A 24397-nucleotide genomic window follows, 5' to 3' on the forward strand; every position below is an offset into this window, starting at 1 on the left:
TCTATAGTAATATCATTTAAAATTTTGGCATAAATATATCCACATTTAAAAAAAGATGTAGATTTTTTGATAAAAAAAAAAAAAAAAGAGGTATGACTTTGTCATAAATTTAAAAACAAAAAAAAATTTCTTATTGCAAGTTATACAATTACATGAACATTAAATTGTAAAGTACATATTCTCGTAAAATATCAAAATATGCACGAAAAAAAAGTATATATACATATATATATATATATATATTTTTAAATGTAAAAAAACTGCAAAACCCTCATTTATTTTAGGTATTTCTCGAAGTGATCATAATAAACACTCAAGAATACGATAATTACAATTTTTGGTAAAAAAATATGCATAATTTTACGAGTTTGCATTCTATTTTTTTAAAAAAATCGTGATATTACATAATTTTTGGTAGAAAAAATAAGCGAAATTTTTTTTTATAGGAGAATAATATTTACTTTTTTTTTTTTTAAATTACATATACTGTTTTTATTTATCCCTTATAAAATAAAATTCGATTTTATTTCTATAAAATCTAATTTCCTCAAAAATGTAAGCATACCCCAAATATACCTAAATAATGCATATATATATAATATATAATATATATATATCTACATAGTGTATATATGATACATGCATATTATTGTATGTTCGTAGTATATATAACTACGTGTACTTCAACTCAATAAAAAAAAAGATTGGTGAGAATGTCAACTGAAGCTGCAAATGTATGTATACATATGTATATGTACATATATAATACATGTGAATAATATATATACATACATGTAAATATAATATATAAATGCATATATACATATGTATACATTTATATAAACATTGCAAAATTCTCATTGATAATATTTCAAATAAAATTTTAGTTGGTACATTTAAAACTAACCGTAAATTTTCAAACAAGCAAAGTAAAAAGTTCCTTTTGTATGTTAAGCTTAAATAAATTAAATATGAAAAGTATGGAAACAATAGTACTTCATGTTTTAACACTACAAGAAAAATGAAAAAAAAAATTTTTTTTTTAAATAATGTGAATTGAGAACATTTCGTTTTTGTACTATTATGTAAGTTTTTGCAAGAACACTAACAAAGAATTATTAAACTGTTACTGTATAGTAGTGTATATAAATATATATGCGTTCAACTTTATTTTTTTTCCTTTTAAGTTTAAAAACAAAAAAAAAAAATTAAATATGATTTATTTTTGATATTGTACTTTACATGTATATATATATATATCCCTGTAAACCTATACGTACGAATGTATGCATGCTTATGTATAGAAAAGTAAAATAATTGAGTACCAGTATATGAGCACATATCTATATACACACGTAAATACTTGCGTTTACATGCATGTACGTATTTACATATATATATATATATATATATATATATATATATCTTTACGAACACTGCGTAACCTAGTACGTACAATAATTATTAATGAGCCTTATTTAAAATTTTTGACTATTTCGTATTAATGATAAAAATTTAATAAAGAATTTTTCCAATTTCTTAAAATTATTCTTTTTTAATTTACTGCTGAATATGAGCTTGTCGAGTGAAAAGAAAAAAGAAGAAATACCCATTAAGGCAGAAAACGTGACAAGTGATCAAATCCTTTTAAATGAACAAACGAAAATGAATGATGATCATAATGATAATGGTGGAGATGCCTGCTTAATTAATGGGACAAATGAAAATTCGAATGAGGGAAATTACGTTCTAAGTATAAACGGAAAAGGTGCAAGTGTAAATACGAATGATTCAGTGGTGTTAAATAATGACGTAAATGAAAATATGGATGATGGAAAAAGTCGGAACAGCATTATAACATCCATTAAACGTGATGATGATAAAACAGTCAAGTATAGTAAGAATCATTCTGATGAGTCAAGCTCAAAATATGAAGAGAAATTACAAAGAAGCGAAATTAAACCAGAAGAACAACGTAGCAGTAGTAGTGATGCTTTTTTTGAAAATGTAAATGAAGGTTGTCTAGGAGAAGCACAAAATACGGATAATGATGATAATATGAATGGAAAGAAATATAATGGTAACAATATTATTGATCATAATACTGAAAAAGAAAATATAAAAATAGTGTATGTACAGAGAGAGAGTAATGATATGGACGAAGATACTACTAACAGTAGCTTGAATATTGATATCAATGATATTGATAAGGATGGTCGTAAATATGGCTCAAACAATGTATGTGATGATCAATATGTTCACAAGAAAAGTGTTATTACAAATAACACACAGGAGAATGATGATTATAATAACAGTACTAAGGACCAAAGTACTGATGAAAAATATTTTGTAGAGAATACTGTTGTTAATGAAGAAATGGTTCAAGAAATAAATGAGTGCAATAATCATAGTGATGATGCTAGTAATTTAAAAACACATAAAGGGGAAATAGATAACCGAATAAAAAGAAAAATGCATACTTTAAAACAAAATGAGGAGAAGAAAAAAAAGAAAAAAGATGTAAATAATACTACCTTACATATTTCATCCGGTTCTTCGGAAAATCCTGATATTAACGCAAAGGAAAAAAGTAGCGAAAATGGTGCCACTATAACTTATGACAAAAAAAACAAAGAAGCGAAGGAAAAACAAAAAAGGAATCACATGAAAGAGGATCATTTTGTGTGCGCAGACGAGGTGAGTAGTAGTGTTGTGAGTACACATGTGGAATGTGCGTGCATGAGATGTGTTCGTAATGTGCGTAGTTTCTATGTAACATGGTTACATCCCGCGTGTACTGCGCATGTATTGTTTACTCAATGCTCACATACTGCACTTATATATACAGTCTACTCATGTAAAATTGTGTGTACGTGAATTATATATTTACATGTTTAACGCCATACACAGTAAAGTAAAAAATTTAGCTGAAAAAATAAGATTTTTTTTATTTTTCGTACCTTAATAATATGTTGTATAATACCGTTTTTCCATGCTTATGTAGGCCCTAAAAGGATACCCGCGAATATTCGTGACAAGACTTCCGTTCGAGGCGGGTAAAAAAGATTTAGAAAAGTACTTTTCGAAATATGGGAAGATTATAGATATATATGTTTCCAAAAATTTATCGAACAATAAAAACAAAGGATTCGGCTTCGTTTCTTTTGAGAAACAAGGATCGATGGATAAAGTGAGTGTCAATTGTGTTTCTTTTTTATCATTTGTTAATGTCATTTTCCAATTTTATAATTTTTTTTTTTTTTTTTTTTTGCTTAAATTTTGTGTATTTGTTGTAATATCAATACACATATGTATGGAAATTATTTATAACTGTGTACTAGGTACTAAAGGACAAATTGCATATACTATGTGGAAAGGAAATTGTTGTTGACATTGCTTCGACGAGGGATAACAAAGCTAGGCACCTCTTCCGTAAGCACAGAAAAGAAGCTGTTTTATGTCTCGTTCGGAGCGCATGCATATTTGTATATATGTGTATGTATGAGCATATATTTGAGTGTATTGGGAAAGTGTTCATATGTGCATATTTGCATATTTGCATATTTGCGCATGTTCATATTTGTGCATTATGTACATGTGCGGTTTTTTTCAACCCAACTGTGTTCCCCCCCCCCCATTCCCCACTGAATCATACATCTTTATTTTTATTTTTTTTTTTTTTTTGCTTTAAACAGATCTTCCCTCCGAACATTACTTAGCGAAATACCAGAAGAATGAAAAAAAAGTTATGACCAAAGTTCATAATAACATTATCAATTTTAACAAGTATCATCATGTATATAACAAGACAAATAATATAAGGGATGTATCCAAAAATATGGATAATAATATGGTTATGCAGAATTTTTATAATTTATGCCCTACGTACAATATTGTAGGAAACAGAATGAATAATAAACATATTATGAAAAATAATATGCCGGTTCCATTTTTCCCACCATCTGGGTATAATGTAGATCCTCAATACTTTAACCAAGTACCATATCAGAACTGTGCTGAATATATGGGGAATAATGACTATTACTGGAACATGGCTAATTATTATAACTGGAATAATATGCTCATGCATAATGAAAATATGTTTAATTCTAGTCAAGTGGAATACCCCTACTACTTTTGCAACGGTCAATATGTGAATCAAAGTAAAAATGCATACACATGCGTACGCATATGCTGACAAAAAAAAAAAAAAAAAAATGTTTAAGGCGTTAATTGAAAAGGGCACATAGAGGTGTATAATTTGAGTATTGCAGGGTGTGGTGTTTTATTTTATTTATTTTCTTTATCTTATATATTTTTTTGTTTTACTTTTGTGTTCATTTTATATATGTTTTTGTTTCACCGTTAGACCCAATGACCAAGAATAAAATTAGCCGAAAGAACAATATCATTGAAGAAAGTAAATTAAAGTATCCCCCAAATTTGTCGACCAACGTAAATTACAGAAATAACTGTCCATCGTGTAAGTGAACAAATAACTGATGAGGAAATATGTTAATGTTCATTGTTGCAAAGCTAAAGGAGGGGAAGGAATTCCTACACACGCACAATGAATATACGCATTTGTACGTACATACACATACATATATATATGACATCCATATATTTACACGTATATATTTTTAGGGCTTTTTTTTTAAATGCTTTTTTTTTCTTTTTATTCTTCTGCTTCCTTTTTACAGTTATACGTAAATTACCCGGAGGTGACGAGTGGAACAAGCGAGGATATAAATTATTTGTCACAAAATTAAGTATATATATATATATATATATATATATATATAATATATTTTTTTTTCTTTTCACAATTTTGCATAATAATTTAAAATATATTAAGTGTGTACGTACACCTTTTTTGTGTACAGGTCTTTGTATATATATATATATATATATATATGTCCATATGTGCGTATATACATTATGTATATGCATATTTAGTGAATGTATGTATTTATATTTATATCCTTGTTCATTCATGTAAAACGCATTTCAGACAGCGCGACAACCATTGACACCTTAAGGAATTACTTCGAAAATTTTGGGGAAATCATCGACATATACATGCCAAATGGTTATTAAAAAAGAAGAGATACCTTTACAAAGATGATAATATATTTATATGATTAGGCGTGCGCAAGTCGTCTAGTCTTTATGTATATATATATATATTTCCATATTTTTATATTAGTAAATGTACACATAATATTATGTACATTCATGGAAATATGTAAATCTCACATTTTTTTTTTTTTTTTTTTTTTTTTTTAACTCTCCTATAGACGTCTGCACAAATAGACCACGCGGTATAGCCTTTGTTACATTTCTTGATAATGATTGTGTTAAGAAAATTTTGTCCAACAAGAATTCGAAACATATAATTGATGGAAAAGAGGTAATAAGTATTCTTTTTTTCTTGTACATTTTTTATTTTTCCCCGTTCGTGTATTTTATTGTGCTTATGTGTTATTATGCTTTTTTTACAGTACATTTTTTGTTTGCATTTTTTTTCATCTTTCACAGGTCGTTGTAGATTTAGCAGATCCCGAAACGAAGAGCAAAAAAAATTTATGTTATTCTTGATCTTTTTTTTTTATTTAAAAATATTTTCCTTAATTTAAAGAAACAAGTTCACATAGTTTTCCTTCATTTATTCAAATATTTAATTCCTTCTCTCCATTTTTGTTGTATTTACAGCTGTATTTATTTTATATTTACGAATTGCATCTTTATAGTTTGATACTATATTTTATTGTATATCCTTTAAACTGTGCTCTTAAACTTTTCCCCCATTTTAAATGCATAAAATATATATATATATATATAGATATATATATATATATAGATATATATATATATATAGATATATATATATATGTGTGTATGTGTAATTTTATATATATCTATTTATTTTCGTAATTATATATACTCTTCTCTCTACATAAAATTAAATACACGTGTAGTGTAATATATATATATATATATACATATATGTGTAAATAGACTGCTTTCATTCGTCCGTTTCTAATATGTATTCATTTTGTAAAAATTCCTTTTAATGTTCATAAAATTGAGTTATAATACGAAACTATTTTTTATGTTTTCAGTTGTATTGCTTTTATATTATTTATAATACTTGAGCGCTAAACCTTTTTTTTTTTTTAATTTTTTCTGATATATTATATATATATATATATGTGTAAACACGAAGGCTTGCAAGAAAAGTCAGGAAGAAGGAACCGTAATAAAAATAAACATAAAAATATACGTTATTCTTATGTATTATATTATTATATGTATATAAAATTTTAAAATTCTTAATAAGAGTTAATTAGAACAATCAAAATATTGTTCTCGTTCATTTTTTTTTTTTTGCACTTTATTAAAAAAAAAAAAAAAATTAAAATATGACACTATTTTAAATATTATATTAATTTATTAAAATAATAAGAAGGTAAAAGCTGATGGAATAAAGTGCCCTTTGTAATATTACAAATATTGTCCTTCAACACGAACTAGAGATAAGGAAAAAATAAAAAAAATGTGCAATAAAATATAAAATGAAATAAAAAACAATATATAAAATGAATTAAAAAATGAATTGAAAAATGAAATATAAAATAAAATAGAAAATAAAATAGAAAATAATGTAAAAAATAGAACTTGTCAAAAAGCTAAGCTTTGGACGTTTAAGGAGATGTGAAAAAGTAACTGCGCTTCAATGAAATAAAGGAATTAATTAAACTGAATAAGTTGTAATATATTTGGAATTTTTTAATATTTTTTCGTATGATTTCGCATTTTTTCGTATGATCTCGCTTTTCTTTTTTGTGTGCTCTTTTTGTTACCCTTCATAAATGCCCAATGGATAAGGCGAAGGTCGAGGCTCTTTTCATCTATGATGTGGATCTTCCCAAGCCTGATAAACCATTGACGGATGAGGAAATACAGGTATACATAAATAAGTATAAACAAAAATTCATGTGTATGTAAATAAATATATATATAAACATGCGTTTTGAGTGTAATAATATATATGTATATGTGTACATGTTTTTATTTTATTTTGACAAATCTGTGCTTTAAATTGCATTTTCTTTACCCCCGCGATAATAAGCATCATAGCTAGCGCTTATAATACACACATATATACGTGTTCAAATAATGATAAATTATGGTTTCTCTCTCTTGAAAGGCAGAAAAATTAATATATTATTACCCGAACGAAACTGACGAAAACGTAAAAGTATCCCATACAAGCACCATGGAGGGAATCTCATCATTTATTAACAATTTTAGCAAGTCACATTTAGATCATATAGTAACAAATGATAATTTAATAGTTTTAAATAAATGGTATAAAGATGTGTATGTCACTATAATTGTAAAGAATATTTATAAAAATTATAAAATGGAAGCATTAATGTGCAGAATATTACATTCTCTTTTGAATAACTTCATTTCCATATTTACTTTATTGCATGGTCATATAAGAAACTTTTTAAAGTATAAGAAGCACAAGACGCTACGTATGAACAAAAAATAAAAAATAAAGAAAACATAACATAATGTGGAATGCCATTACATAATGTGGAATACCATTACATAAAGTAGAATGTCTTTACATAAAAGAGGGGAATAGCGTATTCTTTTTAATTTTATGCTAACTGTAGAGTATTATACATATGCCATATTTCGTACCTTACTAATCTAATGAAATCACTTAAGAATTTGCAAGAAAAATAAATTGCAAATTGACAGTAGAGCGTATATATCACCATCTTAAGAAAAAGACGCCCTCCTCAATGGGCATGCCGGCATTCGTATTGCATCCATATGTAACAACCCTGTATATGTATACATCCATATATTGGTCCTCCCCCCTTCCCATGTTACCTACATACATATATATGTATGTATATATTATATGTATATATATTTTTCACTTCCCCTTGTGCAGAAAATATAAACAAAAGGAAGGGGCTACAAACCCTTTTAGATGACTACGTGTTCACCTATATAAACACGATTAATAATGAAAACATAGGCATTCATAATGGTAAAAAAGTTTTACCTTTACGCGGCTTACTCTTACGTATATGGCGTGCGCCAACATCGATACATACATACATACATACATATATATATATATATATATATATATATATATATATATAACACGTGTGTATTTACATGATTACCCATTTCGTGTGAAATTTTCTCATTTCTAAAGCAAATGTCGATTTCGTAAAAAAAAAAAAAAACAAAAAAAAAACATACATTACGATACTATACGGTACAATAAATACAATTCAGTACTATACAGTAAAATATAATGCAATACGATACAGTATAATACTACAATTTTGTGTTTCCTCTTTAACACATATTTTAGAACTGCAAAGTTTTCACTTCTTTCCAGTCGAAAAGCACACGTACGTAACTGTTCAGGTAAACTTGTACACACTCAAAAAGTGTGTAAAGAGGAGTCTTTAATATTGTTGTAGTATATTGTTATTTCCTCTGCATGTATATATCTTGTTACTCTTATATATATTATTGCTTTATTTTACCAATGGCAGAATCTCATTTCGACTTTGATATTAAGTCACAAGCAAATTAAGAATGGGAGCTTGTTTTATGAAGGTCATTTGATTTATTCAAGTTTACCAATGAACGACATAAAAACGATTTACAATTATTTAGTATCTTACAATGGAATGGTTAATATAATACTGAGGCGTGCAATTGATAGAAGTGTATATATAATGTATCCATGTTTGTGTACTTTTGCATGTATGTCATTACCTGTGCTGGTGCACACCCGCTTAACTGAATATTTTCATTTTTTATTTATTTTTTATACAGGTGAATAATTTGAAGTTGAACCAGTATCCTTTTAAAAAAATTGCTTCATCCGCAGCTATGAATGTAATTTTGAATTTTCAACATATTAGTATTTGCTATGTTGAAATAGTCTAACGAATTATGGTTTTTTTTTTTTTTTTTTTTTTTTTTTTTTTTGAAATATAATTGCTTGTGCAGGCAAATGGTGGTTTGTCCAGTTTTGCGCGCTGCAACTCGATTGAAGAGAAAAACGCCTTTCTCCTTGGAATAAAAAAGTAACTTAACTTTTCATTTTAGCGGATGAAATGTACAAATCTATACACACACATATTATACATACACATTGTTGTGCATTTTCTGTATATAAATAAAAACAGACATACCCTACATGTGTGCAAAAAAAAAAACATGTACACATTTTTCATCCTTGCATACTCACGTAACACATTATACCTATTCAGGTCATCTGTATTTATGCCAATAATAACTCTGAGTGGAGAGAAGAAGTATAAACTAGTTGCATATATTTATAAGGGTATCCTCCTGGTGCTACTAATTAAGGGAAGTACAATAAGAGATGAAGATTTCGACATTTTAATTGATGTTCAGAATAAATGCACAAATGAAAATTCAAATAACATGTGCAATTTAATAAAACTAAACGAAAGTTTATCAATGCAATTTAAAAAATATTTAAATGAAGATGACACTGTTAAATTTTTTTATTCGAATAATTCCAATAATTCTATTAAATATTCTTTTAACAATAAAAAAATTAGTAATGAAGAATTTTGCCTTATAGCTGATTTTCATTTTTTACTGAACGAGTCAGAAATAAAATACAACAGAATTAAACTCAATAAAAGTACATGCATAAAGAATAAGGAAAAGTCCAATTTATCAAACGAGCTCTTTAATTTTCAGCAAGGAGTTAAGACAATCGCACAAAAAAATTATAATCAAGTAAAGAATAAGCATAAACCTGAATATAAACAAGCATCACAGGAGTTAATACCAAGTGAAAATAAAGGGATAAGCAAAAATAATAAGAAAAATTTACATGAACAGTCAGGAGAAGATAAACTACACATAAATCAGGATAAAGATGGGCACTTACAACAGGAAAATACCAAAAAAAAAATACATTCATTAGACGAAAAAACAACAAAGGATGATGATGTAACTAGTATGAATATGCATATTGATAAGTGCACAGAAATAAATGAAAAAGAACAAATGGATGATAAAAATGATGATAAAAATGATGATAAAAATGATAATAAAAATGATGATAAAAATGATAATAAAAATGATAATAAAAATGATAATAAAAATGATAATACTCCCTTTACAATAGAGCAAAAAAAAGAAATTGTAAAAACGAATAATCTCGTACCAGCTGAGAAAAATAAAACATGTGCAGACACCAAAGTAGGGAAAAAAAAGTATAAATTAATTTATAATGAAGAATTAAAAAAAAAATTATTTGATGATACTAGTGATGATGTAAAGATAGAGAAATTTTTTTTCAAAGAAGCCAATGCTCCATGGATATTTGGAAAAAAGTCCCTCCAGCGAGAACTTTTTATTTTCTCTGATGATTCGAAAACATCCCTTTCAAAAGCTCAGCAGGACGTGAATCAAATTCTAGACATGAGTTTTTCCAATATATACATTTAAAAGGGGTTAAAATATGGATCGGAAAGAACTCGAATATTATAATATTTTGTTCTACTTAAACGTTCTTATGAGAACATGCACGCACATATATTTATGTATATATATATATATATATATATATAGATAGATAGATAGATAGATAGATAGATAGATAGATAAGTAGACAGATATATAAATAAATATATACAACAGTTATACATCACCACGAATGAGCTGCAATAAACGGCACTGCTTCACCCATACTTGAAACACAAACCCTTACCCGTACGTAAATTTTTTTTTTTTTTTTATTTTGCAAAAAATAATCGCGCACACACAAAACTAGCCATGTTTGTATATAAACATTCTACCAACTCAAAAACTACATATATTAACACGTTTTCATGAAAATATCTTTTTGTTCAATAAATATAACACTGTTTATAATGGCCAGGCGATAATCAATAAACGCTCGAATGAACATTTAAAAGAAGTAGACTTAAAATTTCCTTTCCATTTTAGAATGCGTCATAGGGGCATTCAAGGATACTACGAAATTATCACCGTGATATGTAAAAATTATAAGAAAATATTGGTGTGCTTAAAAATTTTTTTTTTTTTTTTATATACATATACTGTACACTGCATAAATACAATATGCACGACTCATTCACTTAAGAGCTGAAGTTTATAGTACTGTTGTTTTAAAAAGAGTTACACGGAAAAAAAAAAATAATAAATTCATTTGTACTACACGAGCAGTTGTAAAAAACGTATATATGTGTATATATATATATATACACATTACATATGTATGTACTTAAATGCACATACTTTAAGCACATTTTCACACAAAGGCAAAGATCATGCGATAACGATAAAAATGATGGGTAATGGCAAATTATCATATAACGCTTTTCATCTCATCAATGGTGCTCACATCATATAAGATATGATTTGTATCGTATAATTCAATAGCTTTAATGAAATTTTTGGCAAGGAATGGTAACAGGGGATAATCCTCTTTTGTATATTCATAACTATTTTCATCTTTTTCTAATATGAACGATTTCCAACACGGTTTAAAAGATTCTAAATCAATTTTATTTGATAATACGGTCGAGATAAGCCAATTGAAATAGTCCGAACTCTTTTCTACATTTTTATTGCATGCATATTTTTTTAAAGTGAGTTTTAAAATATTGACTTGCAGTTTATGATTAAATTTTGAAGGTATTTTTAACTCTACTATTTTTTTGGTCAAATCTTCCCATTCATTTGTGACAGTTGATAATTCAAGAATTTCATTTACCTTTGGCAGATACTCTTCCACAAATGTGCTATCATTCGTTTCATCAGCATCAAAAGAAACCTCAACAACATATGTCTTCTCCTCACTATTATTACTATCATTTGTTGTGCTACTATTGTTATTCATGTTGCTGCTACTCGTAGTCGTTGTACCGTTATTACTATTGGTGCTGGTGCTTCCGCAGCCTTTATTCATATTTTCTTTGTTGTCCATTACTTTGTCTTTGTCATTCACTACTCCGTCTACTTCGTTATGCTCCTTGTTGGAACTACCACCATTATTACTTCCGCTGTTGTTGTTACTATTGCTGCTAGTCTTCTTTAGGTTGAAGCTGCGCATAAAAAATTTTCCCTCACCCTTATCCTTATTTAAAAAGCGAGAACTCAGATTGCTAAAGAAACCGCCACCTGCGCTTCCCGTACTACTACTATTATGCGTACTACTCGCTCCTGTATTATTATTTTCGCTGCTGTTTGTATTCCTGCCGCTATTCACGCTACTCACATTACCTCCACTATTTACACCATTTACACTACTTACCCCTCCATTTATGTTATTTACATTGCTTACATTAGTGGCACTACTTTCATTGTTCATAAAAGGCTGGTGGTTTTTAAAAGGGATATTATTACTTTGTCCTTTTGACATCATATCAAAATAATTGCCATTCAGCGTACTGCTGCTGTTAGCATTATTATTACTATCAACAGCTGACCCAGATTTTACGTCATCCGATAGATTTTTGGACAAGCTGTTACTACTCTTATTTTTAATTAAATTTAGAGGTACTTTTTTCATATTTTTATTACTACTTGAGTCCATGTTCTTCATTCCAACACCAATACCACTGCTTGCACTACCACCAACATTACCGCCGATATTTCTCATGCTAATGCTACTGCTGCTCATAATACCGAAATTCATGCTGTTGCTATTATTGCTGCCGCCCATATTATTACCACTACCACTATTATTATTGGTGTTACCACCACCACCAGTATTATTCATATTAAAATTAACATTTCGTAGTATATTACTTCTCATGCTGCTTAGGCTACTATTCATCTTGCTATCATGATAATTCATATTATTATTTGAAAAATTTCTGTTGTTTTGATCAAACGTTTCTTTTAATATTTTATCATGTAACACACTAAGTGTTGTAGGACCCTCTAATTTATGGGCAAATTTTTTATTCCATTTTTCACTTCTATTATCTATAACATCTTTAATAAGACATCTTACACGGAAAGTAATATTTTCATCATTTACTAATTCATTTAATGTGTTATATAATTCTTTTACTTCTTCTTGATCAGCTTTTTCATGTCTATCTAATATCTCACCTATCGTATTTAGGAACATACATAATGCTTCTAAATGTAAATTGCCTTCATTCGTATCATTCTTCTGAGCTATATAACTATTTCTTTTTTCTAATAACTGTTTTATACATACAAAAACAATAGGTACAGAAATTATACCAGACTTGACTAACTCACCAACAAACAACATATTACCTCTAACTTTATTTTTATGCATTTGTTCAAACTCGAATTTTTCTTCTTCATTTAAATTACTAGGAAATTCAATTGGTTTTAAATTATTTTCAAACGAATCTTGACATTGATTAATTAATATTTTTTTAAATTGTACTGTTGTACCATCTTCTAATTTCATATTATGAAAATGTACATTCAACTTTTTGCACAGTTGTACATACATTTGAACGAAATGATGTTGCGTCACTGCCTTCTCAAAAACTAATTTCATTAAACCAATTATTTCCTCTAATTTTGATATACCTACTAGAATTATTTGTTCATATAATAAATCAAATTTTTCAAATGTCAATTTATTTAATATACCCCTTAACTTACGCATCATACATGTATACTTATCAGCTTTCAGTTGGTTCTGTTTCAATAACCAGCTATTCTCTGCTACAGTTTTACCACCACTCGTATTGTTATTACAAATACTATTGTTCATCTCATTACTATTATTACTGTTGTTGTTCCTCCATGCATCTAACGACTCAATTACCCTTGTAGAATCGAAAAAACCTTTTAATTTATCACCATCTGATTTTCTCCACTCCAAATTTGGTTGTCCTAACTTTACAGAATTGTTATTCTGTTCGTTCATACTACTACTATTGTTACCACCACCACTACTACTACCACTCATCATCATCATGTTGTTATGATGATTGTGATAGTTATGATGGCCGTAATGTGCATGACTGCCAGAGGTGCTATTCCCATCTACATAGCTACTATTATTATTATTGTTACTGCTGTTGTTATGATTTCCGATGTTGTTATTACTCGAAAATATATTGCTACTCATCATCATGTTCTTTGCATGTGCATGTCTCCATATATCATCAGCATTTTTATTATTAATATTTTGGTTTATCATCGAATGATACTTATTACTTCCACTAGTACTACTGTTCAATGTATTACTGTTATTGTTATTGCTACTACTATTATTTATGTTCATACCATAACTATTATTAGCACCTGCATTAACACCTCCAATATTATTATAACCCCCTCCAACACCACCACCACTATTATTATTATTATTATTATACCTTTTATTATACACATTACTCATATTTTTTAAACCGCCACTATTATTATTATTGTTTGACATAGCCATACCACTACCACTCATACATCCATCATCAATATTGTTAATATTACTGCCACTTAGAATACATCCATTATTATTACTATTCTTGTAATCGCCTTCACCTCCCTTTGTATCCTGTGATAAAACAAAATTAAATCTTTCACCCTCTAAACTAAAATTACGACTTAAATAAATTTCTAATAAATCCATTTTTGTAAAGATCTTTTCTTTATAAAATCTTTCTATTTTCATTTGATCCTCTTTCGACAGTTCAACAACATTTGCACTCTCCTGCATTGCTGGTTTTTTCTCATACTTCTCCTTACTATCTACCTCGTTCACCCGCTTTTCTAACGTATCTAGTAATTCCCCTTCTCTATTTTCCTCCTCCACATCATCCTTCGACATTCTAATACTACTACCATTACTACCATTCATATTTTTAATTCCTTCCTTTTGCACTCTTTCTCCCATATCAACTGTGCTCTCTTCTTCATTTAATTTTTCATCTCCCTTCTTAATCTCGGCAAATATAACACCTCTTTTCTTTTTTTCATTATCTTCTTCATCCTTTCCATTATTTACTATATTTCTATTTGTTGACGCCACTTTTAAATTATCATCATTATCAACAGATATAAATGATTTCGTCTTTAATCCATTCATATATTTACCACTCTTTTTTTCTTCACTACTACTGTTCAAGTTATGATTCATCATAGTGTCTTTCTTAATTGTGGCATCAACAATCCTTTCTTCCTTTTCCCTCAAAGTGTTCCTACTACTTCCAATTGAGCTGACTCGCTTTGAGTCCTCATTCAATCCTCTGCTTGATGATTCTATATCCTCGTTCTTACGTACCACCCTCGAATTGTCATTTCTACTACTGCTACAGAAACCACTGTTAATATTAGTATTATTCATAACGAGATCTCCTCCTTCTTTTGTTCCTTCACTTGCTTGCTTTTTTTTTATGCCACTACTTTTTTCTTTACTAAGCAAGCTTCCATCAGTCATCTTTCCCTTTTCAACAGCCTTACCACCTTCGTCCTCTATCTCATAACATATTTCATCGTCATCACTACTTTTCTGTAAAACTTTACCATAACCACTACTAGTAGTAGAAGTAGTAGTTGTTGTTGTTCTAGTAGCCCCTTTAATTTCCTTGGAAGCACTGCTGTTTCTACCTTCTTTCTTACTCTTATTTTCCACATCCACATCCACATCCACATCCACATCCACATCCAAATTCACATCTACATCTATTACTCCACCATTTACTTCGTCTCCATCCACGGTTCTATCCCTTTGGATTCCATTATCATTAAGCAATTTCTTGCTATCTGCATTTACTCTATCGAAATACGATTCATTCGTTTCCTCTTCTATGTTTATTACTCCAATGACATTCTTACCTCCATCACTATCATAGTCATCGTCTTCATCACTTCTATCGTCATTATCATCCTTACTGTCATCCTTATTGTAATTGTCCTTATCACCATCAGTGATGGCCTTATCGTACGTATCTTCCCTCTTTGCACTTTTTCCTTTGTCATGTTTAACTGCCTCCAATTCTGCATCTAACACTGCTACATTTTCATTCATTCCTAATTTGCCACATACATTATCATTATCAACATTATTAGAATTATGATCCTCATTATCAATACCATCTTTTTCTTTTTTTTCCGTATTACTATAACCATCATCTGTTGTAATTAATTTTTCTCCTTTTGTTCCTTTTTTGTTTGAATTACTTCTACATCTACGACTATCCACTTTGGTACTATCATCTCTAATTTCGTCTCTCTTTTTCATGTCTTCTACTCCTTTATCTCTATTTGTTCCGTTAGAACAGTATCTGTTATGCGGACGACCATCCCCTCCAGTTCCAGTTCCCGTTCCACTTCCATCTCCAACTTCTACTCTCCTTGATGGCTTCTCATCACCTCTATTTGAGCTGTTGTAATTTTTTCTATTATCACTGTGTAAAGAACCCGTTGATTTCTCATTTTTTGCATCTCTTCCCTCTCTTGTTACCTTCTTCTCATCTTTCCTCGGTTTTCTCTTTGCCATTTCAGCAAAAGATATTTTTCCCTCCCACACAGAATTCTTCGAATTGGTGTGCATGGTTACAGATCTGTTATCATCATCCATTGTGTTCACATGGTTATTATATTCATTTCCATTTATGTATTTGTTGTTTTCTTTCTCTTTATTTTGCATACTTAGGTTTTTCTTGACCATATTATTATTACTACTATTATTTTCTTGACGGTTTTGAACGAACTTTCCCTCACCGTTTATACTGGTGTTATCATTATTATACATCATCATATCCTTATGATTCCTCCTACTACTCTTATTAATTTGTTCATTTTTTACACTACTAGTCGTCCCAGTCTTATCCTTCTTCATATTAATATTATCATTATCAATATCATCACTATATCCAGTTTCATTCTTCCTATTACGATAATCCTCATCAGCACGATTACTCGCTCCTCTTTCATAGTACCCGTCCTTAATCTCATCATCATTGTTTTTATCATTGTTATTGATAGTTCCATTGGTATTGCTATTTTTGTAATTACCACAAGTATTATCACCACTATCAACACTCTCTTTCGTGTCAACCTTAGAACTACGATTATTCTTATCATAATGTACTTTATTATTATACGCTTCTTTTTTGTATTCTTTTACTGCTGCATTTCCCTTTCCTTGCTGTTGTTCACCACCCTTCTCCTCTTCTATTCCTTCATTACCATTTACCTTGTTCTTGCCGCTACTGTTGTTCCTATTACTGTTACTGTTGTTTCTCGCACTAATGTTGCTCCTATTATTGTTATGAATATCACAGTCACCACAAATATTCTTTGTGCTACTACTATTATTATTATTGTTGTTGCTTCTCTTCACACCTGTCGAATCGATTTTTTCCTCAGAATCTTTGCTGCTATCATTTCTCGTATTAACAATTTTATTACCAATTTGTTTTATCTCAACATTTTGAATTTTTATTTTTTCCCTCTGTCTATGCGAAAAGTAACTATTCCTTGTGCTGTTATTACTATTATTATTGTTACTATTATTGCTGTTGTTTCCTGCTTTCCTTTCATTCACTTCGACTCGTTTAATGCTACTGCTGTTATTGTTATTGTTACCACTACTATCATATTTTGCCTTTGACATGTCTTTACCACCGCTGGAATAGATGCTTTTCTTTCCTCTCATGTGAGAATCTATCTCCTCATCACCTACCTTTTTTCCGTTCTTGTTATAATACACAGTGTTATTACTACTACTATCCTTCTCTCTCTTCAATAACTTTTTCTTCTCCTCCTTTTCCATATCCCTGTATTTGTATTTATCCTTTTCCTTTTCCCGTTCCTTCTCTTCATCTTCATTTGTTTTTTTGCCCTCCTTCATTACAACATTCGATACACATTCCTTATTCACGTTATTATGTACAGAAGGTATTTCCCCCTTATGATAATGCACATCATTATTGCTATGATTGCGCACATTAGTGTTACCCCTGTACATTTTCTGTTTACCATAACTACTACCTACATCTATGTTGTAATTATCCTGATACTTGCTGTTCATGTTTGAAGCAAGGACACCACTTCTCACACCGCCAGTGTTATTACTATTACTACTACTCCTATTGTTATTACCACCGCTAATGTTAATACTATTATTATCGTGGTGTGCACTCACATTAGTTTTTTCGCTTTTCTTTTTGGTCAAATTCGTTTTCGCTATTTTTACCCAAGCAGACATTTCCATGCTTTTCTTTTCGTAATTTTTAAAATTTTTTAAATTACCATAATTCGAATTTTTGCTATTCATTACGTTATTATTACCACTACTAACTAGATTATCCCCTTCCTTTCTCGTACCAACAACTAATCTTTTATTACCTACCATATCGTTATTACGCACACTGTGTATATTATTCATACTGTTCATAGTGTTTACAACATTATTGCTTGACATACTGTCCTTCTCGCTGATTTTATTACTATTATTATTATTACTATTATTATTATTACTATTATTATTATTACTATTATTACTATTATTACTATTACTATTACTATTATTATTATTATTATTATTATTATTATTATTATTATTATTATTATTATTATTATTATTATTATTATTATTATTATTATTATTATTATTATTATTATTATTATTATTATTATTATTATTATTATTATTATTATTATTACTATTACTATTACTATTACTATTACTATTATTATTATTATTACTATTACTATTACTATTGTTATTATTATTACTACTACTATTGCTATTATTATTTCTACTATTATTATTCCTACTATTACTATTACTATTATTATCATTTTCACTCTTCGCTTTTTTTTCATTTAGATTATTGTTTTCAATATTCCTCATATGATGACTTCCTCTCTTATCAACAGAACTGTGGTACTTGTTATTCACAAAATTGCTTGAGTGCTTGTTATTGCTACCACCACCTCCGCCATTTACATTATTATTATTATTATTATTGCTAATACTGTTGTTGTTGTTGTAGTTACTAGTAGCTGTGGTCATATCTACATAACCCTTTTTGTGATAATTATCATTCTGCTTTCCACTCTTATCTTTAAGTGAATCCCTCTTAATAGTTGATGAATTCTTCTCTTCATTCGTTTTACTATTAACATAGTTTCTATTCCCCTTGTGGTTATCCTTACTGTTGTTCTTCTCATGTTTATTATTATACAATCTCTTTTCATTCGACAGCTCATTCAACATGTTGCTATTACTGTTATTGATGTTATTGTTGTTATTACTATTATTATTCAAACTATGGTTTAACGTGTTTCCACTTTTACTCTTTAAACCTGAGCTGTTCACATTATAACTCTTCCCCTTGTACGTGTGAACAGCGTCAACATTATGGCTACTGCTATGATTATTACTGTATTCACTGCCCTTTTCACGAACATCATCCTTGACATCCTTTGCATCGAACCCATCCACTGGATCCTTCATTTTCCCGTTCAAATTACTCATCGCGTTTCCACTTCTTTCAGTATTTGCATTATTGTTAATATTATTATTACTATTAGTTCCACTATTCGCGTTGTTACCCTTTTGGTAATAATTAGTACTAGTTGACGCTCTTCTTTCGTCTCTACTATACATTTCAAGTTTACCTCCCTTATTATTGTAGGCATTCTTTACAGCATTTGAAGTATTGTTCATTGTGCTACTAGCATTAGCATTGAAATTAGAGTTAAAACTGTTACTTGTATTATTTAAGGTATTATTATATCTACTATGCTTTCTGTTATCATGCTTCATATTATAATTATTGTAATTACTAACCGAACCATTTGTACCTTGCACATTATTCTTTACACCTTTTGTACTGTTGTTCTCACGATAACTGAAATGCCTACTATTACCGTTCATGCTACCACTCACATTATTGTTACTGTTGTTACTACTCATACTATTGATGTTATTGTTCATATTACTGTTCATGTTTCCACTATTGTTATTGTTGCTCCTTTCACTGTATGAATTGTTTCTCTTCTGCTGTTTACTAACGCCATTCATATTGTTCATGTTATTCATTGTGTTAATACTGCTCAGACTATTCATGCTATTAATATTATTCACATTACCATTACCCATAAGCATTCCGTGGTTCATGTTCATGTTGTTCATACTGTTCATGCCACTCATGTTATTCATCGGATGATGCGGAGGGGGAACACTGCCTAAACTGCTCATGTGCAAAGGATTATTTAAACACATAACGCTTCCACTGCTATTCAAGGGTATATTATTTCCTAATCCTGCAGTATTTAAATGCACACTATTACTATCACTATTTAAATGCATATTATTATTCTGATTACCATTAAAACTGTTAAATGCACCATAATTTAAATTTGCTCCAATTATATGATTCATATTGTTATTATTACTTGCACCTTGTTGTTCATAATTATTTTCATTCATATTATTAGCAGCATGCATATTGGAGTTATTAAAATGATTAAACATATTCCTATTTCCTTGATTCACATGATTATTATTATATGGAATTTTTAAAGTTCCACTATTATTACCTGAATTGTTCATAAAATGTTGATCAACCGAGGGATTTAAATTCATTGGACCATTATGTTGTTGCAATTGAGGGGGAGGAGAAGGAATTACAGAACCACATGGTATAAAATTATAAGGATTCATATTCATGTTACCATTTTTTTGAGATCCAATGCCATTCGCTCCTATCATGTTATGGTTACTATTACCAAAGGAACCATAAACAGATGGTAGTGGTTGAGGAAATGGCATTTCATGATGAACACTACTTGATCCTAATGTATTTGCATACGGCATAGGAGCAAAAAGGGATTGCGGTAGGGACTGCTGTAATGATTGTGGTATTGATTGCGGTAGTGACTGGGGGTCTTGTAATCCATTTGGATGATTATTTAACATATGCGGATGATTAAAATAAAAATTATGGTGATGCATCATAGTATTATTTAGCTGAAAATTTTGATGCGCATTATGTGGATCCATTGGATGATGATATGGAGTAGAATTTTCTGAACTGTTCATAAAACTATTGGATCTTATATTTTTCATCCCAGATATCATATTCTGATTTAAAAAATTTGATTCTGATTGGGTTGTTACACTCTTTACTACACCCATTGTTGGTCCATGTAATGTTAGGTTGTTGGATATATTATTTTCATGATTACCCGTCGTATTATTGTTATTGCTATTACTTATTTGTTTCCCGCTGTTTACGCTATTATTTGCATTGTTATTAATTTTCTTCGCTTTGCTGTTGCTGTTACTGTTACTGCTTGCATTATTACTGCAACTACTGTTATTGTTATTACTGCTACTGCTATTATTGTTATTACTATTAGTAGCCTCGTTTTTATTGCTACTATTAGTATTACCCCTATCGTTGCATATTTCCATATGGTTCACATTACTACTAGGTATATTCATAATTACACTAGTGCTGCTAGTAGGTATATTTAAATTTATACTATTTGATACATTTACAGCATTATTTGCATTAGAAATATTCATGATATTACTGGCCGAATTGTTGTTCATTACATTCAATGAATTTATCATTGAGTTGGGGTTCAACATGCTATTATTTCCTTGCACAGTCAGGTTGTTCATAATATTAGCACCTGTCACGCTCCCATATGCACTATTTGCCATATCTTGATAATAGTTATTATTCCACATTAAATTATTAAACTGTAAATTATTTTGCATATTTTTCGTTGATGGAACAAATTCAGGTGCATCTGCATTTAATGAGCTTAATGAAGATGTAACGTTATTATTAACGTTCTTACTAAACGATTTACTTGACAGCGATGGTTGTCCTTTTCCTCCTGCATTTTTCGCTTCTTGATTAGTATTCGTTTTGTTTTTATTACTTCTGTCAAAGCTGTTACTGCTTCTTTTAATGCTATCTGTACTTTTGTTATCACTGTTTTTCTTCATTCCTCTATTACTATTGCTATTACTGTTGTTGTCGATATTGCTGCTATTTATGCCATTATTATTGTTGTTTTTGCTCTTATCTTTATTTTTATTATTGCTATTATCTTCATCATTATTACCACTGTTCTCACCGCTGTTATTGTTGTTCTTATCATTATTGTTATCATTATTGTTATCATTATTGTTATCATTATTGTTATCATTATTGTTATCATTATTGTTATCGTTATTGTTATCGTTATTGTTATCATTATTGTTATCATTATTGTTATTGCTATTGTTATTGTTATCATTGTTATTGCTGTTTCCGTTACTACCTCTGCTGTCATTGTTACTGTTACTGTTACTGCTGTTATTTCCACTAGTGCCCTTATTCTCATTGTTATTGCTACCGCTAGTGCTATTATTGTTACTATTACTGCTGCAGTTATCCTTCTCGTTACTGCTGCTACTATTATTATTACTACAACTGTTACTGCAATTGCTGCTAATACTACTGTTCTTGTTCACATTATTCATATTATTATTTTCACTAACTTCACTATGTACACTGCATGAGTTATCTTTAAAGGGGCTATGTTCATCATGATCATCTATTTTATTGCTATGGCCACCATGAGAGGTTTTGACAGTGCCCTCTGAACATCCACCATTAATATTATTATTACTATAATTATTAATTTTATTCTTATCATTTTCTATAGTATTATTTCTTATTAAAACGTTACTCATATTATTCTTATTCGTCCATTTAGAAGAAGTATAATTTCTTGCAATCATTGAACCACTCCTAATAATAGCATTACTATTATTTATACATCCCAAGGAGGACTTCGACGTATGATCATTCTTCCTATATTCATCATATTGATCATTTTGTTTATTATTGTCATTTTGATTATTTTCACTGTTCTTGTTGTATTCATTTTTTTCATTAATATTCTGTTTATTACGTTCAGATGATACTTCATCATCTTTCTGATCTTTTTTTTCAATTTTTTCAAAATAACATTTATCTGTATCTTCTATTTTAAATCCCTCCGTACATGCACCCTCTTTACCTTGCATATTTATCTTTTTTTCCTCACTTAGAAAAACATCAAGGTTATAAAACGAATGCATATTATTACTACCATTACTACTACTAGTAGTACTATTATTTAGTGGTTTCACGGCAGTGTTAACGCTTCTATTATTTTCACAATGACTTAGAGAGTAACTATGCATTCTCATTTCTTCACGTACATCTTGACACCTATTGTTATTACTACTATTAATACTATAACTAACATTTTTATTGCTAATATTACTACTGCTAATATTACTACTGCTAATATTACTACTGCTATTATTACTATTGCTAATATTACTACTGCTATTATTACTATTGCAATTATTACCATTATTACTATTGCTCTTATTACTATTGCTATTATTACTATTGCTATTATTACTAACACGATTATTTTGCTCTCCTTCATTATCTTTATTCAAAACTAAATTATTTAATATCTCCGAATTATATGATAAATTAATCGAATTACAATCTACTGTAGATGATATATTCGATTGGGAAAACCCCTTATCCAAGTTACCGTTGAACTCCCCTTTCTCTTTATCATCTTCGTGTTCACAATTTACTAATTTCTTATTTTCGCTATTCTTTTCCCTACATACGGTCTTATTATTATAAGGGTGCAAGTTAAGTATACCGCTCATTACGCCGTTAAATTCCGGCAAATCTTTACTTACAATTATATCGCTTTGCATTTTGGAAAATGCGAACATGTAAATATATATATATATAAAAATATATATATGTATGGAGGTATATATATATATACGTAAATATGCGTATGACGAAAGCGAATACACACAAATATATATATATATATATATATATATATTTATTTATTTATTTATAAAATACATGTGCAAATATATGTGTATACGTGCTACACGCTTCAACATGCACATATGTAACATATGTCTTCAGTTGTCTGCTTTATGCGTATTACAATAATTAATATTTAAAATAAACAAAAATAAACAAAATGATAAATATTATATTCAACTATTACCGCACGATATTACATATATTACAAACATATGAACGTGAATATGTTTGCAGTAATGTATATAAAAAAATAATAAAAATAAATGAAATAATAAATAGGCTCTTATAATAACATTTTATATCAAAATAATTGCTACACTAAAATGATCACTCTTTACGAAAATTCTATCCTTTCGATGTTTTGTTTTTTATTCTTATGCTTGTATCTTGTTACATAAAATAATTGTATGTTATATATTCATATATAAACTCAATTATTTTACCTTCTACAAATAGTACATAGT

The 24397-nt window shown here is 29.0% G+C and overlaps 3 protein-coding genes across 3 annotated transcripts; 2 read left to right on the plus strand and 1 right to left on the minus strand.

Moving 5' to 3' along the window:
• Positions 1 to 1572: 1572 nt before the first annotated feature.
• Positions 1573 to 5601, plus strand: MKS88_002677 (nucleic acid binding protein; the record flags this gene model as incomplete). Its single annotated transcript, XM_067215707.1, has 9 exons — positions 1573 to 2697; positions 3005 to 3190; positions 3342 to 3432; positions 3696 to 4163; positions 4370 to 4483; positions 4704 to 4772; positions 5015 to 5092; positions 5301 to 5413; positions 5542 to 5601. 9 exons carry the CDS (start codon positions 1573 to 1575, stop codon positions 5599 to 5601), a joined length of 2304 nt encoding a protein of 767 aa, XP_067073259.1.
• Positions 5602 to 6882: 1281 nt separating this feature from the next.
• Positions 6883 to 10545, plus strand: MKS88_002678 (uncharacterized protein; the record flags this gene model as incomplete). The annotated part of the gene is made up of 8 exons (XM_067215708.1): positions 6883 to 6969; positions 7214 to 7547; positions 7979 to 8077; positions 8414 to 8469; positions 8601 to 8741; positions 8887 to 8949; positions 9064 to 9140; positions 9327 to 10545. The coding sequence occupies 8 exons, from the start codon at positions 6883 to 6885 to the stop codon at positions 10543 to 10545; spliced, it is 2076 nt and encodes a 691-aa protein (XP_067073260.1).
• An 883-nt stretch (positions 10546 to 11428) lies between these two features.
• MKS88_002679 (polyadenylate-binding protein-interacting protein 1) lies at positions 11429 to 23806 on the minus strand (the record flags this gene model as incomplete). The annotated part of the gene is made up of 1 exon (XM_067215709.1): positions 11429 to 23806. One exon carries the CDS (start codon positions 23804 to 23806, stop codon positions 11429 to 11431), a length of 12378 nt encoding a protein of 4125 aa, XP_067073261.1.
• Between the last annotated feature and the right edge of the window lie 591 nt (positions 23807 to 24397).

The sequence above is a fragment of the Plasmodium brasilianum genome, chromosome 9 (genome assembly GCF_023973825.1).
Source record: "Plasmodium brasilianum strain Bolivian I chromosome 9, whole genome shotgun sequence".
Lineage (NCBI taxonomy): Eukaryota > Apicomplexa > Aconoidasida > Haemosporida > Plasmodiidae > Plasmodium > Plasmodium brasilianum.